Raw genomic sequence first — 19,853 nt, 5'->3', positions numbered from 1 at the left:
GTAGGGATTACGTGAGGAGCGAATTGGAATCAGGATATGAAGGGCCAATGTACTTGGAACCTCTCTCTATGAATCGCTTCATGACTGCTTTAGTAGGTAAGTGCTTTAAAGATGTGTGGTGCAGGAGGGAGCTTTGCCTAATTCTCATCATTGAAACCCATGCATGTTTTACCTCTTGGTTTCAAATTTCTCTTATCACTTTTGGTAGCTGTGATTCTTGTTAATATGCAAGAGGCATGGGAGGCTAGGTGTTTCCAGCCTGCATTTTTCTATGCCACTGATTCGTCCATGCTCTCATACTTGCAGCTTTGAAGTATTTTCTAGCTTTGTTTGTCATACTGTGCCCCTATGATGTTTTCAGACTTGCAATCAGATTCAGGAGGACTGGGGTGTCTGTAATAATCTTTAGGTGAAAAGCACAGTAGAAATTACAGTAATAATGTGTATTTGTACTGCTTTTGTCAATGTAAGCATTGTACAGGTATTTATTTTCCTTTATGGATGAATACTGTCATTCCATTGTTAAAAAAACAAACCAAAACAAAAAACTGATGAAACAGATTTGTGGATGTGTGCAAGTGACTACGGGCTACTTTTTTTTTTTTTTTTTTTTTTTAAACGGAGTCCCAGGAATAGTTCTAATGAATGAGTTAGAGTAAGAAGTCAATACTACATTTAAATTGTATATAATTAATGGCAGAGATTACTTCTCTGCCTTTGGACTTTCTATACTGTTCCTTTACCCTTTGAACTTTGACTGGAAGAGAAAAAAAAATCACTGTTAAGGTTGGCTACACCATACCATATGCTCTGCTGAAGGGATATTGGAATACGCACACCCCACATGTGTTCTAAAATTAAGCCTGAGACAAGCTTGGAAGAAAAATCTTCCTTAATTCCCTTCACTAAGATCTATGGTTTTCATCAGATTATTGACAGATTTAGTCAGCCATGTACTGTTTGCAAAACTCAGCTGCTTTCTGTTTACTTGCAGCTGCTACTGGCAGATATAAATGAGTTTACAGTATGTTAGGACTAACAGAATACATCCATCTCCTGTTTGCCTGCATCTTTACTTTCAAATGCAGCATTTGGTTTTGCTTTTAGTATTTTTTTAAAATAGAAATAGCATTAGTATTTTTCAGGAACAGGAAAGGAAATCTTTAGATATAATTTCTTCTCTTTTCTGAATTTCTATATATATTGTGCTGTCTTGTCAAATGACACCGAAATACAGACTGAAGACTTCAGTCTATCATGTTTGTGAGAAAACATTTCTAATTAGTCCTTTGAATCTCAGGTGCAATGCAGGGTCCAATGATTAAACAGAATCTCTCAGAAAACATCTCAAAGCATCAGGCAGGCCTGGGCAAGAAGAAATCAGGACACACTGTGTCATTCAGTGACATTTAGTCAGAAGCCAAACTGAGAGTCAGGCCTGTTATGCTTCATCCAGGTTTTAATTTCCATTGAAAGTAAGTGAGAAAAAGATAATGCTAGTTTTTATCCAGTGAAAGTAGGCTTTGAGGCTTAACAGCATTTTGTGTGAAGATGAAGTACTTTCTCAAATTTATTACACACAAGCATATTTGTCCAGTGCAATCTGCTGTGTCTCAGGAGCTGCACTGGACTGTGTCATCTGCACAACCAAATGAACACGAGTGCTTTGCTCCACCATTTTCTTGCATCTTCTGCCAGAGTGTTTTGCTACCAGTACTGTTAATGAAGTCAGTGAGGCAGGTGCATGGGACAGTAATGGTGCTACCAATATGCCTAAGGTTCCTGAAAGTTCTGGTCAGAATTAAGGGGGTGATGTACAGTATGCCAGCCAGTTGACAATTTTAGCTTTGTTAATGCTTTTATTTGTTAGCACTTTTTGAGTGGGCTCTCATAGTTGTTTCTGCCCCTGCATCTAGTTCAGCACTGATTGACTAGTGTTACAAATATGTTCCTAACTTTAAGACATCCTGGGTTTTGTGTAACAATTTAATGATATAGTCACTGAATTTGTTAACATCAGCTTTTTAATATTGGGATTGAAATGAAGACAGTTCCCTTCTCAAAGTGGCTTGAGCAGCAGCTGTACTGTTTTGGTTTCTTGTTGCATGCTTTTCATTATCTTACAAGCTGAGAGGCTTTGGATACCTGTCAGCACCGTTTAACATATTTGTGGAGGTTTTGTGAAGGGAGGAGAATGGGCAGGAACTTAAGGCAATAGAATTCTTCCTTATTACCTCATTCCCTAGTGGAGGAGCCTGGTGTCTTACAGGGAGGATTCCAGCTGTCAGGTTCATTAGCTGTGTCTGGCAGTTTTTGGTCCACACCATTTAGGTTTACAGAGTGCAAACATTCATCTGGATTTGCTAGTCTTAGCAGCTAGCCAGAGCATTAAAATCTTTATATGACTTGATATGAGGTACAAACTAATTTCTTCTGACTGATCCTGCTTTATGTGTGATGACTGACAGGGTACAACCTCACTTGGAGATAAACTATGATTTACCGCAGAGAAAGATGGTCCATCCTGAACTAAGGTGCTGCTACTTCCCAGTTTAAAATGAGAAGTACCGGTCACTGAGAACTCCAGTGGAGAAATTTTCATGCCCTTTCTGAGGTGGTTGAGAATCAACAAGATGCATACTTCAGGAAGTAGATTTGGGGCACCAGAGAAAATGCTCCTGTATTTTGTTTTGATAGTGAACAACAGTTCTCCTTCCCATGACAGTGTTTAAATGGAAAAAGTGGGAGGGTCAGAGATGTTTAGCAGGGATGACCAGCGTGCTCGGCACATCACTACTGTAGAAAAGCAGATTTTGCTATTGCATGAGATGAGACTGAACTCAGAGGTCCTGGTTTTTGGCTAGAGAGCTCCAGAGTGATCCAGAGGGCCGGATTGTTTAACGTAGTGTTGTCGCAATATTTTATTTCAGATGATGACACTCTCAGACCATGTTGGATGCTGGTGTTTGAATGCCTTTCTGCGTGGGGCTGGGTTGCCTTAGTTACCATGACTCGCAGAAATCCTCGCAAGCCGACTGTGCCAGGCTGCTGAATATTACACACAGCAGCGTGCTGGTGGTGTCTTAAATAGGGTTATGGCAACTTGTGTGTGGGCAGAGAACAACAAAGCAGAGGGAGAGTGCTTCAGAGCTGGAGTCTGTTGAAATTCTAAAAAAGATGAGTAGAGTAACTTCCTCTGAGCCTTACAAGACCCAGTATGCTGATAATGTCTTGCTGAGAGCAGGGGTAGCTTGTTCTGAAGAGAGACTTTCTAACTCAAAAATACATCTAGCAAATTGATAGTAGGACTTAAACTTGAAAGAGAACAGTGAGGGAGGAGGGACTTTGTATGGTAAAGTAGTAGGGATTAGAGATTGCATTCAGCTCAATTGCAGTTATTTTGAAAGCAGCCCTATCCTAAGGCAGAATGAAAGCAAAACCCTGGCGCTGCCATGTCTCTTCTTGTAGCTTCCCTCCCCAACCCATCTAGAAGGGCTTGCAAGGTCAGTAGGCTTATGTGAACACATGGAGTTAGCACTGACCTAGAGATGTTAACAGCCTTGATTTTGTTAGTCTGTGTTTTGCTCACAGAGAAGAAGAGTTGTGAAATGCAAACAGTGGAAGTAGCTGTGAAGCAGCTGGGTTTAGTACCACATATTGTGGCTTTTGGATGTAAGCTAAGGTAGATGGTGAACAAGGTTCTGCTTTAAATAATAAGCAATCAAATTTCTCCTTACTGCGAAATGATGAGAATTGTTCTTACCCAGGGGCTGTGCATTTCACCCCAGTCCTGTTTCATCAGATAAAGCATTTAACTTCCAGTGACTCTAATGGGAGCAGTTACGCTGAAGTGGTCTGCTCTAGAAATACCACCCTCCAGATCTCTGGGTGTGTGGGAGAGATGGGCTCGTGCTTGTGTCCCTGCCAGCTCTTAAATGAGAATTTAGTTGTTAATTATCTGTCACTTGCAAGCTTCAGTGATAATTTTGAGCAACTGCCTCTGGGCATTATGAAATTACTGAAGTCTCAGCTGCTGACCTGGCTGTTCTCCTGTTGCTGTTCTTGGCCAGTAATTCCTCTTGTCAGTGTAAATATTGTTGCTCTGAAAGCATAGATCAGGATGACATAGTCATATAGGTGGACTTCAGAAAAGCTACTGCCATGTGTACAGATACAAAATGGGCTTTCAGTCGAGCTGGGGATGTTAAGGGAAAAGATTACTTTCTGGGTTGTCCTCTGCATGATTTGTTCCTGGGACTTCATATTAACCTGTGTAAGATTCTGCATGTATTTTGGGTGTACATCTCACTCACCTGTAAAGTGCAGGTGTGCGCTTTGCATCCTGTGAAAACAGTTAACTTTTGTGACCCAGCAAAAGATGTGGGGGAGCCTGGTTTCATAACACACGTCCCAGTTAGAACTGTCACAATATGCTGGATGTTGATAACAGCATTATAGAAAGATAACGTATTAAAAGACTTTTTTCCTGAAGGGGATAATCAGCTTGATTATAAAATCCCGTGTCGCGTTTCCAGGTCAGCTGGTGGTATGTACGCTCTGCTCCTGCGTCATGAAAACGAAGCAGATCTGGCTTTTCTCTGCTCACATGCTCCCTCTGCTGGCACGGCTTTGCCTGGTCCCTCTAGAAACCATTGTCATCATCAACAAATTTGCCATGATTTTCACTGGTTTGGAAGTTCTCTACTTTCTGGCATCAAATCTTTTGGTGCCCTATAACTTGGCGAAATCAGCATACAGAGAGCTTGTCCAGGTAAGACAGCAAACATGCCAATTTTATTTTCCTTGGCTTGAACTCTTTTTACAGGGCAGAAATTAAAAATACTTTGTCTATGTTCTGTGTCACTGTGTGTAACTCATGCTTTCTTAGCAAACCAGATGTGTTACTATCCATAGCATCTTCTGTCTTCAGTTTATGGTAACTTAGGTGAGTGAGCAGTTAAGACTTCAGCCTACTGGCCAGCTAAGCTTTGCTTGGACTTTGCTTAGTCTCTCCCAAATCCAGGCTAAGAGACAAGATTTCAGCAGAATGGGATTTATTTATTGCCTCATTAAATGAGCAACATAATCCCCATGCGTTAATTGTAGTAGCTGTTCATTTCAAGAAAAGCCTTCTGTAGCAAAAGTGTTTGTAATTCTAGTAGTGTTAAATTGGGAGTAACACTGAAGCTGATTTCTGTGACTGTAAAAGTCACTGACGGAGTGATTTGTAGCTCACAGGCAGTGATCTCAATTGTCTCCAGAATAGCAGCATTGCTGCTCTTTTGTTAGATAGCTATAGAAGGTTTGTTTGACGTGTATCCATTTTGTTAATGATTTGACATGTCATACATACTGAGTTGAAAAGACACTTTGTTAGTGGTACGGCAGCATCACACCTCACACTTTTAATGTAAAAACAACATATATGAATATATGCATCCTTCTGGATATTTGGATATTTCAATATAAAAAGATTGATGCTTGCTTGACTTCTGACCGACCTGCTATTTTAGCTTTCACCACTTTCTGGTCTTTTGTTTTTTTCAAACCAAGTCACTGCTTTTCTGCTCTCCAGTCTGGAAGCAGTCTGAAAACTAACTCGTTAAGCTCTTTCAAAGCCTTCTTTAAAGCTCCTCTTTGCTGTCATATCTGTCATACACAAACAAAAACTTGGCAGCAGTAGGTGTGTGGTGTGCCAGGGTCTCAGCCTCTCATTGATCATTACTGCCTGGTTATTTATTTTATATGTGATTGGTCTTTGAAGCAAGGAGGATTATCCTTCTGTGCTTGTACAGCACCTAGCACAGTCTGATCTTATCCAGTACTACTTGTAGATTTGCTGATTAGTTCAGCAAATTTTAATTTCTGAAGAGCTTGTGTCTCTTCACCTGTGTTCCTGAAACAGGGCAGAAGAAAATCATTGGTTTGTAGCGTGTTTATGTAACTGGTTTCCACTCCACTACAAATTAAACTGAGCATGCTTATTCCTGGTGAGCCTATGGCTGTTTTACCTTGAATGTTTTCCTACTTGTATTTCCATTGCTCTAACTTGATGTCATTATTAGTTTACAGTAATGCCTTCATCATGGTGTTTGTGAGTTTACTATTACTTTAGGCTAGATTTGATTGCTGTTTTGATATCAGTGCCAAAACTTAGTGAATACTGGGATGCTAAAGACTAGAAGTGTTGCCTGAGACAAGTCCTAACGGGTGGCCAAGGTAGCTTTTTGTCTGTGTATTTCAGACTGTGGCTAATTGTGTAATTAAAGAGCAGGTCTAGAGCCCTGGCTATCTACTTGCAGCAGAAGATGCCAGAAATACCTCATGGTTATGAGTCTGCATTATGAGCATAGCATGACCCTTTTCCAGTGTGGTGGAGCACTCTGCCAGGAGCTGCATGGGATTGCTTGCATTGGTCTCAGGCCAAGGGAGTCCCCCCTGAGGGCAGATGCGCTTGCTTCACAAGTCTGTGTGCAGAGCTAAAAGCTGGAGGTTGGCAGCATATCCCTGCCAGCAACATATTGTTTGTTGATCAGCCACATACTGCAGCAGGCCCCATGAACGTAATATGCCTCATGCTTGTCATGAAAGACTTAAGTAGGCAGCTATTTAAGATAAGATTTGGTATCTGTTATGGGTGTATGTCATTGTGGGAAGCAAGGTGATGAGGAAATGGTAGTTATCAGGGCTTTCCTTTTGACCTTTCCTATTAAATCCAGCTATATGGGGTTCCAGCTTCTTGGAAATGACTGCATTGTAACTTTGTTTTTGCATTACAAAAGAAGTAATTTGGGCTTCAGAGTCTTTTGAAATAACTCTTAAGCATGAATTTCAAAATACTTGATGGATTAAGAACCATCATATTTTCTTTCTGAGTTACTTAGACATAACATGTCTAAGGTATTAAGTTTTTCCTTAAACAGTTGAGCAGAACAGATGTACTGTGCTGAAGTGATGTGGCTCATATTTCAGTATCTAGTGTGTGCAGTGACTTGGCAGTAGCTATAGAGAAAACAACCTTGCTGTGATTTAAGCTGGGCAGAAAGGTCTGAGATGGTTGTGCATGACCTGGAGGCGTGTCCTCATCCCTCCAGCTGTGAGCAGGCTGCAGTCAGCAGCTCCCAGCCACTCATTCATAGGGAGGAACATTCAGCTGCTCTCATAGTTGCTGCACAGTCAGGTACTTCTCCCTGCTTCAAGACAGACAGTGGTAATATGTCACTGCTGAACCTGGGCTCATCCTTTCTCAAACTGTAGTTTGATGTACCTCCTCTTTTCCTTTGGGATGGCTAATGTCATGTGAATTATCCTTAGCTTCCTTGTGGCTATGCTGTTGCCTATATTTTTGTTATCAAATCACCAATAACATACTCTATTTTTTCTCTCTTGCCCAGGTGGTGGAGGTGTATGGTCTCCTGGCTTTGGGGATGTCTCTCTGGAACCAGCTGGTTGTCCCAGTTCTTTTCATGGTGTTTTGGCTTGTCTTATTTGCTCTTCAGATCTATTCCTATTTCAGTACCCGGGACCAGCCTGCCTCAAGAGAGAGGCTTCTCTTCCTCTTCTTGACAAGGTAACTGACTAGTCTGCAAATAGCCCATTTTCTGGATTGACTATCTTCTGAAATGAATGTGGCTGCTCTTTTAGAGACTAGATAGGTAGATTGCCTTTATTGCATTTGAATTCTCAACAAATGTTTGTTCTTACCATAGTGGCCATATATGTAAGCTCTGTTAAGCTTGTCCTTCAGAGGAATGTATCCCATTCAAAACAGGCAGCATAAGCTGGAGAGAATTACCAAAGAAAGCAAAATATTCTTTTGATGAGGGCATAGCTGTAATTCGAGCTTTGGTCCTGAAGTTTGTTTTGCAGTATACAGATTGGTTTGAAGTTTGAGGTATTTCAGCTGAAGTTCATTCCAACTGGTATCTTATTCATGATTGTGTTGCTAGTTGAGCCCTTTACATCTCGTTTCTTCATTCTGGTGTGGGACACATTCTCGAGGTCATTTTAACAGCTGAAGTAGCCAACTGTCAAAGTAACTTTTGAGTCCAGTGATTAATTTAGCAGAGCTGTAAAGGTCAAGCAGATAGCAGATTCCCAAAAGCTTTGTAAAAACTGGTTGTAGGGTAAAGGTGAGTGGCCTGTGTTAGTGCTTTTACTGAGAGAAAGGCAGCATTTGAGGGATTCTTCTGGCTGGCCCCTACGTGCCTTTGCTGCTGGTAATACCAAAGGAAGTGGGAGTGTGAGGCAGAGAGGAACTGGGTGTGTTGCAGAAGCTGGATTAGGCAAATCAGATAGGGTAACAATGGGATGGAGAGAAAATAGGTAATGGTTGTCTGAACACATAGGTAACATAGGGCATTATTTGGAGATGATGCATCACTAGTTCTCCTGGTTGGGTAGAAGCTTGTCTGAGTAACTAGCTCATCCCTGCAGCTTTCCCATCAGATGTTCCAATTGCTTAGCTTTTCTGTGCCTCTGTGTGTGTGTATATCTATGGTGCCACAGTGTAAGCTGTCAAAAGTCATTATCAGTAAGGAGAAATGCTAGAGAATTTATTTTATGTAGTAGTAAAATTGATTACAGCATCACACTGCATTATGTAAGAGCACTGATTACTGTTACCTGGTTAACTAAGCCATGGGTGTCTGAAGTTTTTCTTCTTGTTCATCTCTGCTGGAATTTTAGTTTTGCTACAATAGAGTACTGCATTTAGCAGTTGGAGCTGGGGGAGGCTATCCTCTTCCTTGTAAGTAGGTTGAGTTTATTCCTACACCAAATTCTTAAATTTGCCAAAACCAGGAACTTGCTTTGCAGACTTGCATTGGCTTGATCCAAGTGAATGAATATGCTAACTCATCTCTGAAGTTCTTCCTGCAATAGGAAAAGTGCAGAAAAACTATTCAGATGTTCTCAGTGTTCTCATCTCTGTCACAGTAGAGAAATAAGCAATGCTTATTTGTCTTAAAAACTACAAACTCAGGTAGTGCTACTAATAAATAGCCTTTTATCCTTCGGGAGGGAGCCAAAGTACCTTGTCAGGCCAGTTAATAATGAAGTGCTATCTGTTTAACAAATTGGAATAAAAAATGTGCTCTTCCATGTGTGTCAGTGTGAGCTGAAATTCCCCCCCCACCCCCGACAATAACCAGGCTAGCCCAGTCTGGAAGCAAATGAAAAGCTGTATTTACAAGCAGATGAAATGCAATGAATATGTACAAATATACAAAATTCACGACATTCACAAATATATACAATCAACAGAAAAAGCACAATCGATCTCCCTTTGCTTCCCCCCAAGGGGACCCTCCCAAAGGGGCCTCTCTCTCCCAGGAGCTTCCCCCCCAGACACCCCTGGACAGAGAAGCAGAGTTAGTTAAGCAGAAAGTTGTTAACTTAGCTGCCAAGGTCAGTACGTGTTATCTTCAGCCAGAAGAGAAGAAGAAACAGCAGCCAGACAGCCCAGCAACTGCCCCCACTGCCGAACGCAGAATGTGCCGAATGCCTACTTTGTTTTGGGTAATAGTTCTTAAACATTTCTATCTATCCAATGGAAGTGTTTAGAACAATCGTTATTTTGCTTTCTTACACCCAATAGTGACTTATTTACATTCTTTCACTTTCTCTGTTTTGAATTTTGCAAGGAAAAATTAAAAAGACAGTTTCAAACCATCACACCATGAAAGTGAGTGAATTCTACATCTGTGCCCTTTAAGTGTAATGATTGCTTAAAATAGTGTGGCTGGAATTCAGGTGAGAGCAGTTGGGATGTGCAGAAAGCTGTGTCCGATTTTCCTAAAACCATCAGGGTTGGCTGTGCTGTATCAGACCAAACACTGATCTAGCCTAGGATCCATTTTCCAGCAGTGGCCCTAAATGGGTGCCTGGAAAGATACCCACTCATAGTATGACAAACAGGGTGCTGCCCAGTACCTGTTCAGTCCCACATACACCTCCAGCTGTCAGCCTCCATTAGTCAAATATGGTTAATATGTATTCAGTAACCCTCAAAAGATTTCCATCAATTTGTGCTTTCTGCCCTTGAACCCATGTACACTTGTGTCATTTGAAAGACCTGAGGCAAGGATTTTTGTGGCTGAACTGATGATGAAAAATCCATCTTGATTTTTTGAATCCATAGTTTGATTGAATTACCTCAATTCATGTGTTGGGGCAGGGTGGGGGAAGAGGGGGAAGAGCGAACAGTTCTTTTTTTTCCTTTTTTTTTTTTTTCCCCTTTAAAACAGAGTAGTGTCGATCTGTTCTAGCTGGATGGGAAAGCTCTTGCTTGTATGCTTGCTCTTTAAAAACTGCTCTGTACATTTCATTGTCCTTGATGTTACTCTCAAAACCTTTTCAAATCACTGCTGTGATTTTGGAAAAGCCTTGAAGAGTTCAGCGCTTTGGGACAATTTAGAAACTTGTGCTTGACACATAAATATAACACTGGGAGCTCCCCAGGCTTCTCTTTGAGCTCTTAAGCTCCTCTGGGACACTTGCACAGTACATCATCTGGAATTAAGTTTAGGAAGGGTAATAAAACTACTTTGACCAAAAAGGATTGGGCATCAGCCAAAAAGCCAGGATTCTTCATTTCTGGTAATATTTTGAAGCAAAACTTAGTGTTCCTCAAATATTCTTCAGAAATACCTGGTTTAAATACTGTTTCTCACTACCTTTTCTGTCAGGAACATCTAAAAGCTTTTCCAGACCTGCTTGATTGGTAAACAAGCAGAATCTAATGGCTGACCAGAAGTGTTGCAAATAGTATATGCAAACACATCAACATTTTCTGCTGTAAATTACTTTCAAAGGAGGTTTCCTGTTAACATAGTCGTTAGAAGAGGCAAAATAAATGTCTCTTGGACAAGTTTTGTTTATTTTTGAAGCATGTGTTTCCTCAAAATTCTTCTGCCAGAGCACTGGACTAGTTCACTCTCCAGTTGATTAATTATAAGGACATGTTTTTGATTTTTCATATTTTTTTTTTATGAATGTTGGTGTTGAGATACTACCTTGGATTATGTATGTGAGGATTTCCAGATGTGTAGTCCCTATCTGCCCCAGGCTTCAAACTGTATTGTTTTGATGTTTGTTTGCACCACTGGGGACCTGAGTGGAAAGTGCCTTAGTGAATCCATCTTTAAGTCAGTGTTTCTGGTAGCTGGCTAAAATTTCAGTGAGTAGCCCAGGTGCCTGTGGCTGACGGATTGACTTGAGCTATGGAAACGCTATGGCAGCAGGACAGTGCCACCGTGTGGCACAGGCTGCAGGGGGATCAGACAAACACTGCAGTGCAGCTCCAGCCAGAAGGCAGCATCAGTTGTGGAGCTGAGATGAAGTTGTGTCTTGGAAAGAAGTGACAGAATACTTTTTCATAGGAGGATTTCATGGTGGTGTAGAGCCTTCAGTATTTTCATTAAACCCATTCAATTTTGCTTTGAAACCAGCATGCATCATTAACAGGGCAAGGGGAGAGTTCATTATATTGCTTCTAATTGACGGACCTTCTCATTTTGCTTTTCCCCTCTCTCCTCCCAGTATTGCTGAATGCTGTAGCACTCCATACTCACTGCTGGGCTTGGTCTTCACAGTCTCTTTTGTTGCTTTGGGAGTTCTGACTCTCTGCAAGTTTTACTTGCAGGGTTACCGAGCATTCATGAATGATCCTGCTATGAACAGGTAAGTGCCTTATTGTGCTTAGGGTCTAAAAAGAAGCAGACTAAAAAAGTTTAAGTAGAAAATACACAGGTTGCATTGCAATTTTTTTAACTTAAGAAGTCTTGGGTCTCCTTGACAGCCTTCTTGTTTGGCAGTTTGTGTGCATTGGAAGGATTTGAGGTAAAAACACAGCTTGTCACGGACTTCTTGGGAGGTGGTTCATTTCTGTAACAAATTCAGGGCTGTTAGTCAGGATTTAAAATTGCACACTTTGATTATCTTAGTGCTTTCATTTACATGAGTCACTGGAAAATTTTCAAATGCTTGGATAATATAAACACTTCATATTTCCATTTTCTCATTTACTGTCATTTGCCCTGTAGTCATGTGTGAAACATTACTAATCTGTGAGGCTTAAAACACAGCATTGTATGGATTGCCTGTGAATTGCTATGGGCAATAGACAAATAGAGAAACTGCCTTTTCTTAATACTTGTCCCAACTTATCTAATATGAAATTGGGATCCTAGGTATGACACTACTGTTTCTAGTTTTTACAGCCTTTAACTCTGGAGAAAATACAGACCATATGCAAAAGAATGCTTTTGATTTCAAGATGTGGAAATAAAAAATGGTATAAATCAGTGTTATTCAGGAGCAGTCTGCATAAAAGTATCTTTTGAGGAAGCATGTGGTGCTGGATGATTTGTACTTAACTGCATAAAATACTGGTGCTAAATTATGCTCCTTGGAGGTACTAAATTCAGGCTGAGGTTCCAAGCCAAAAAGAAGCAGACAGCTGTATTTGGTGTTGGTACAGAAATAATACATTGTTTATTACTGTTATTATTGACATCAGTAAAAGCTGAAATCAGTGACATTTGAAGGGTTGTGGTAGAAACAGCTTGTTTTGGTGTTTCTAGATGTGTTTTTGAACCAGCGTTGGCACACAGTAAGATGTGATTGTTTGTTCTTTGTCTGTTACCTGCAGGGGAATGACTGAAGGAGTCACACTCCTGATCCTGGCTGTGCAGACAGGTTTGATTGAGCTCCAAGTTGTGCATCGGGCATTCCTGCTCAGTATTATTCTTTTTATTGTTGTGGCATCCATACTTCAGTCCATGCTGGAAATTGCTGATCCTATTGTCTTGGCATTGGGAGCCTCAAGGGACAAGTAAGAGATTGTTTTCCTAAACTGAAAGTTACTCAATTCCATTTTAGGAGGTGATAAATTAGTAATTGATGGCATGATTTGGATTTTTAGTAGCTTGTAAAGTTACTCTGCCTTTTCTCTGTGCTGATTTATTTTCCAGTCTACATTCTCTAGTTTTTTCTCTGTCCTCCTCCCTCAAGGGCACACAGGAGAACTTTTCACCATGCAGTATGCTGGTAGACAGGGGTGAGGCAACTTTGGCTCAATTAAGCCAATCCAGGATTCCACTGCCTGTGGTCTCCCCACCCACACTCCATTGTGTGGATTTGCAGAATGGCTTTGCTTAACTTCTTCTGCAGTTGGGTAGGTTTCCCTCTAATGCAGTGGTCTCAGACAGATACTGAGGACAGAAAGCTTCTAGGAGTGACTTTGTGTTAAATATTGTAAAACCTATAGTTTTGTGAGGTTGTGATCCCAAAAGGATAGGGATTACTGGCAGAGAGCAAGAGGTGGAAGGTTTGCATTAGTGTACCAGATGTTCTGATCATGAGGGATGGTTGTTAAGTTAAGTTTGTGTTTTGGAGACTGTATTGGTATCTGGTGTGCTTGTTTTAATCTGTTTATATCTTTGTTAATTTGCTTGTGCCTTTTCCCTTTCTGTAACCGGTAAGTGAAGAAATAAAAGAGAAGGTTTATTGTGTAGAGAGTTTATTTAGCTTAGAGGCTACTTGTAGCCAGTGTGTTCTGCCTGCAGCAATATTAACCTCAAATATATTAACAGAGTGAAAGGGAGTAGAGCCAGGATATGAGCATCTGCCCAGTTTTAAACAAGCAGTCTGTGGTGATAAAGAGTTTTAACTGTCTTCTGCCAAATCTTCCAGGCAGTTCTAAATCACCTGGGATCATGTTAAATTCCACTTCAGCTCTCCCTTTTTCCCCTCACTCAAAGGCACAAAATTACAGATGTCATAGTAGTGTTCTGATGTTTCTTCAGATTGCATTAAATGAGCCAGTTTCAGCTGCTCTCCTGTGCCCCCAATACTTTCACTTTTACAGAGCTAAATGAGGAACCTGTAGAGGTAGTATAGTAAATCACTGGACATATTTTGAAAGTCATCACAAATGAGTATGTGTAAAAAGATCGATGGTGTGTTTAGGCCGAGGGAGAGATTAGGAAGAGGTAAATAAGGACAGAGAAAGGACTGTCAGAGATGAATGTCCAAGTCTTGCTACATTTCCTCTTTTGTGATCCCTGAATTGGGGAGTGTACTTGTGAAGGCATCTGGTGATGACAGGAAATGTCATTGCCCCATGCTTATTAGCAAACAGTCAGAGTTGTAATAGATGTGAAATCGGGAAGACCTCTGTTTACATAGAAAAGTGTACAACCAGTTGCATATTTAATAATGTTCTTTATTTTAAATTATTTTCATCTGAAGCATTCAGTATCTCAGGTAATTAGTCAAGCCACACACTTGACTCATTGTGACAATTACTGTAGGTGAATTTTGGCCCATAATTATCTTTGTATTGAAAACAGCAAAGGTCAGAGGGGAAGGAGCTTATCAGGCTGTATGTGTTACAAGCATGCCTGCTGGGAATGAGACTGCCTAAGTAAAATAGAAACTCTTTTCAACATGTTAAAGCCTTGAGCAAACATTTAATGTGCCTACATCCAGCAGTCAGACTAGTCTTATTCTGACAGTCAAATTTGACTTGAAAAATAAAAGCCTGTTGTGTCGTTTGCAGGAGTCTGTGGAAGCACTTCCGAGCAGTCAGCCTCTGTTTGTTCTTACTCGTGTTCCCTGCGTATATGGCCTACATGATTTGTCAGTTTTTCCACATGGATTTCTGGCTGTTGATCATTATCTCCAGCAGTATTCTAACCTCTCTTCAGGTAGGAATGTTAGCCCTGTAGTAACTGTGAAGCTCTGCATTAACTGTGATACTTTAACTCTAGGGGGTGGAAATACGTGATGGCAGAACAGGGATGATAGGAGGGTAGAAGTACAAGATACCATTAATTTATTTATCTAGTTAGTTAGTTAGGACCTATATCTGAGGTTAAAGATCTCCTAGGGGTGGGCTGACAACATGGATGAATGGAAGTCTATTTCCAGCTGTAAAGTCAAGAAGGCTTTTGGGGCCATAAAGGTCACCATAAAAAGTATGTTTGTTTTCCAGAGCAGTCGTTTATGTATTGTTACTTAGCTGTGGCTCTTTGAAAGTAATTTGATCTTCAAAGCAAGTGGTGTAAATACAGGAAATGTTTTGTATTGTGACTATTTGTTATAACTTTTTTTGTTGTTGTTGTTACTAAATTTATTAAACCCCTCTCATGATGCTACTTTTGTTTAATCAATTCGGCTGTCTTCTGGACTCAGGAGAGTACAGAACGAGAAGTACTTAGGAACAAGCCTAAATGCTTTGTGAGAAAGTGACTTTTGTTTGTCTTGAAGTTCAGCAGCAATTTGACTGCTTTGGGGCTTGCCTGACCCCTGTCTGGTTCGGGAGCATTGTGTGTGCAAAGCTCAGTGCCAATGCTGAATGACTTAAGCTCCAATTCAGAATCGAATGCTGAGCTCATGGTCTTGCACTGTGTTACAGGTGCTTGGGACACTCTTCATTTATGTTTTGTTTATGGTGGAGGAGTTCAGAAAAGAACCAGTAGAAAATATGGATGATGTGATTTATTATGTGAATGGCACCTACCGGCTGCTGGAGTTCCTGGTTGCTCTCTGCGTGGTGGCGTACGGCGTCTCGGAAACCGTCTTTGGGGAATGGACTGTGATGGGTTCTGTCATCATCTTCATTCACTCCTATTACAACGTGTGGCTGCGGGCCCAGCTGGGGTGGAAAAGCTTCCTTCTTCGCAGAGACGCTGTGAATAAGATCAAATCACTGCCCGTTGCCACCAAAGAGCAGCTGGAGCAACACAACGATATCTGTGCCATCTGCTACCAGGTAAGGATGGAAGTGTTGAAAGGTTGACTTGGAACTGAAATACCTCTAGACTGTCAAGTTCAGTCTGCAAGTAGTAAAATAAGTTACTTGAGTCATGTTTTAAACGAGTAATGTTGTGCTCAAGGAGTTATTTGAATTACCCAGATTTCTGCTTTGTGTAAATAGATTTAGAGCACTGGCATGTGGATAGCTTTTATGAGTACAGATAGTTTAAGCTTTCATACTTTTTTCTCCAGTTACACAACAAACTGTGTGCTTGAGCTTTGAAACCTGTCATGTTTAGGTTGAATTTGTCTCAGTAGTAATAGCAAACGTGCCCTTTCTTCATTTGTGGAAGATTGTTGCTGAAGGACAGTGTGTACCCAGTAGCTGATCTGATGTGCCGTATAAGCAGCTCAGTCTCTAGACGTTGTTACCTCCACTTCATCTTCAATGTCAGTCTTAGAACAGAAATCTAATTACTGAAAGGTTAAGTGTCTTTGAAATCAATGCTGAAAGTAGTATCTTTATCGCACCTCCAGCTCCAAAATCCTTCTCTTATAGAAATTGTAGTTCTGTATGACAGTGAAAGGTCCACCCTAACATTAGTCGTGTGTAGTCGAAGCAAATGAGATTGACTCCAAACTTGCTGCAGATTCTTTGAAGATTCAAGAATCTGGTGCCAGTAAACCTGCTGGTGCCAGGTGGAATGACAGCATTTGAAACACCAGCCAGTAATATTTGGGTCTCAGCTGACAGGGTCAGGGTGTTACTTCATGTTTGGTTTGCTGTTGTTACATGCTGTATCTGCCAGTGCTGGTTTTAACTTTCGCAACGGTTTCTTAAGCCAACTAATCCTGTGTCTTTCATCCTGCAAAAGCTTTTATTTACATGTAATAATACCTTTCAAAAAAAGCTTTTTGCCTCATTTCTAATCCCTGTAATAAAAACAGCCAGACATGGCCTGAGTTTGAATTTTGGATGAGTTTAAACGTCAAGGCATCTTGGTATGAAGGAAGAAACCTTCTCTTACTTGCGTATGGACTATCTCTGTCTCCTCTGTCGCTAATGTTGAATGTGTGGGGTGAGAGGAATGGACTGCACATAATACAATCTTCCTTTTTTGTGTCTTTCAGGATATGAAAACTGCTGTAATCACACCATGTAGCCATTTTTTTCATGCTGGTTGTCTTAAGAAGTGGCTCTATGTGCAAGAAACCTGCCCTCTGTGCCACTGCCAACTTAAGAGCCCTTCACAGCTACCAGGACTGGGACAAGAGCCAGTTCAACAGCCAAATCCTAGTGCAGAGCAAAATACCAGAGCTAGAGATGCAGCTGAACCCCCTGGTGTTGAACATGACAATGGGCCAAATAAGAAAGACAGCCCTAGCCAGAGCAATGAACAGGTTGCTGATGGACAGGACAGCTTGGAGACCTCCGCTGAGATGGAGAAGTCTCCAAGCATGGACAGTGACCCAAACCCATGTGAGGCCAACCAGGGAGCAGCTTGTGCTGCAGAACTAATTGCAGCCCCAGAGGGGTGCCTTGCTCAAGATCTGAGGGTTTGTGTCCAGCCCTAAGGTGACAGAGGACGATGTGGGAACAAACACATTTCAGAGATCCAAGTCTGACTCAGAAGAAAACCTGTCCTTCCACAGCTGTGGTGAAAGAAGTTTAGCTCTTAATGCTGGTCCAAATGTGACCTCCCATGCTGACTTTCTATGGGCCACTTGGTAGTGGTAACTCCAGTGAGATGTAGTAGATGACTCCAGAAGCTCTCTGAACTGTGGGCATAGGAAGGATGTCTGGAAATAAATTGCAGTGAAAGAGTGTTTTCAAGACATAGGTGAGGGCTAAGAAGAGCGAGAGGTCTGTGAGAGGTTGTAGACAGACAGACAGAACGCTTAGCTCAGAGTGTCACCTACAGCCATGACCAGGGTACCCCAGAGGGTTCAGTGCAGCGAGTTGCTTGTCTCTGACCGAGGTGCAGCTTTGGTTGCTGGCAGAATCTTTTTATGGCACGTGAGCAAAACTCAAAAAGATACAACAGCAGTGATTGTACTAGAAGATGAAAGCACTCTTAATGTCATGTGTATGCTTTGGGTGTTCTTGGTGGGGCAATTGCATTTGAATTCATGTAATCTATAGTGACTCTTGACTTTTATGACGGAGTCTTCAATATTTTGATGTATATGAAACTTTTGCTAATAATGGGCACAGTCAGGGTCGCATGAAGTAAACTAAAGCTCTGATGAACACTTTGACCTCTGCTACTGCATGCAGGAGGAAAGTGGGATGAGTTTTAGGGCACAGATAGAGGCCTCACAGTGCTGTGCTGTGTAATGTTTAATTCTTGCAGCTGAATTAAAACAGTATTAAACTCTGGCGATATTTGCACTTTGGGAATGAGTACATTACTGTGTATGATCAGACTCCGCAAATGCCACTTTTAAAGCTGTTAATAGGTTTGCACCTTTTTTTTTTTTCCTTTTTTTTTCTTTTTTCTTTGACAAGGACATGTCCATACTTAAATTTTTACATGCATCATGGCTTCGAGTAGAATTAGGGACTGGGGTGGGGAAGTAGTTGGGAATTGGGGGCAGGCAATTTTTTTATGTGAATTTTGATAAGAAGAGAAATTAGTCATTTATTTATACGGTAGGCTTGACTCAAGTGTTTTTCAAAGTCGGTATTCCTAATGTGAAATGTGATACTATTTTATTTTTAGTAGTAAATTTGGATGTAGACTGACAGACATAGCTGAATGTCTTAATAAATTACATTTGAAGATTTTTACACCTGGTCATGTGATTCTTGTATTGGAATTCCTAAGCATGTGTTGAGAGGCAGTCCAGCAGCAGTTGCTCTCTGTTCCCCTTGGAGATCAGGTGAACTTCTGATGCACACACACACTCTCTCCCATTTCCATTTCAGTGCTGTGTTTCCTGGTCATACCTTCTGGCCTCCCCTGGTCCTTGCCACCTGGTCTTACACAACTATGGAACAGATAGCAGAACACTGAGGCACTGCATAACTTCGACTCTTTTCATTCTAGCCACGCTTAAAAGTCTATGGAGGCAGGAATTGGAGGATTTCTGGTCAGCACTGTCACAGAGTAGTATTTGGTATTGTGAAAAAAAGACTCCTTCAATTGACAGAATGTGTTCTTGAAGGATATTCTGTTAAACCCTGCTTGCTGTCCCTAGGTGTGGAAAAACTACCCCAGAAGTTCCTCATACTAGTGACAGGAAGTTTTTAAATGTTACGACTTCACTTCCATGGTAGAAAGCAAATGGTACTCCAAGAGGCTGGGAACAAGAAATGAGAAGAGCTTGGTAAGTCTCGTGAAGGTTGGAGGTGTTGTTACATACATACAGATGCCTCAGAGTGAATGCAAGGAAAGGAGGAGAGGAACTTGTACTCATCTACAGCATTCACGTGAGGGTAGTAGGGCAGAAGGGGATCACGGGAGGACATCAGCTGCAGTTCATTGCTCTCCCACACAATATATCACATCATCATTTGCCTTAATACAGGAAGTGGTGGTGTAAAAGTAACAAGACAACAAAAAAAATTGCCTTAGCTGCTTATGCCGAGCTGTTTCGCAGCTTGACTGATCTCTTGGCAATGAACTTTCTAATTTCTGCCCTAAATTATTCATAGCTAATTGGTAATGCAAAAGCTATAGAGAGGACTGTGGATTTACACCAACATCAGTAAGAGGTGAGTGTGCCTGAGGACTGCTCATTAAGAATCTGCAGACCCATGACAGATACAAAAATGTGCTGCCTGCCAGAAGAATGGATGTGGGACTGGAAAGGAGACTGTTGGACTAGGCAGGTAAGTGCTTCCTTCTAGGAGAAATGATGCTGCAGGATTCCCACTGGAGAGAACCAAAAGCAACTATTCTGTACTGGAGAAGGTGCCAAAGTTGTGGGGGCTCAGGCAGTGTTGGTAGAGTCCTGCATCCTGGCAAGAGGGGCATCATGAGATGAAAAGAGCTCTGATGCACTATTTTTTTTTACTGCAAGAGGAGTATTTTCAGGAGAGAATGGAGAGAAAGGAGGAGAGGGTGGTAGTTGACAGAATTCTTAGA

General features: G+C 41.3%; 1 protein-coding gene across 1 annotated transcript in view; it reads left to right on the top strand.

Annotated features, from left to right (window-relative positions):
• The window catches only part of RNF145 (ring finger protein 145), a 35,113-nt gene extending 16,762 nt beyond the window's left edge, over positions 1–18,351 (top strand). Inside the window, exons 3-10 of the mRNA XM_054388925.1 lie at positions 5–96; positions 4,536–4,771; positions 7,395–7,570; positions 11,542–11,682; positions 12,653–12,835; positions 14,564–14,711; positions 15,422–15,778; positions 16,894–18,351. Coding sequence (XP_054244900.1) covers positions 5–96; positions 4,536–4,771; positions 7,395–7,570; positions 11,542–11,682; positions 12,653–12,835; positions 14,564–14,711; positions 15,422–15,778; positions 16,894–17,337 — 1,777 coding nt within the window. The 3' untranslated portion in view covers positions 17,338–18,351. The remainder of the gene's footprint in view (positions 1–4; positions 97–4,535; positions 4,772–7,394; positions 7,571–11,541; positions 11,683–12,652; positions 12,836–14,563; positions 14,712–15,421; positions 15,779–16,893) is intronic.
• The last annotated feature ends 1,502 nt before the right edge of the window (positions 18,352–19,853 follow it).

The sequence above is a fragment of the Indicator indicator genome, chromosome 18 (assembly GCF_027791375.1).
Source record: "Indicator indicator isolate 239-I01 chromosome 18, UM_Iind_1.1, whole genome shotgun sequence".
NCBI classification, from domain to species: Eukaryota; Metazoa; Chordata; class Aves; order Piciformes; family Indicatoridae; genus Indicator; species Indicator indicator.
This window is presented reverse-complemented; position numbering and strand designations above follow the sequence as displayed.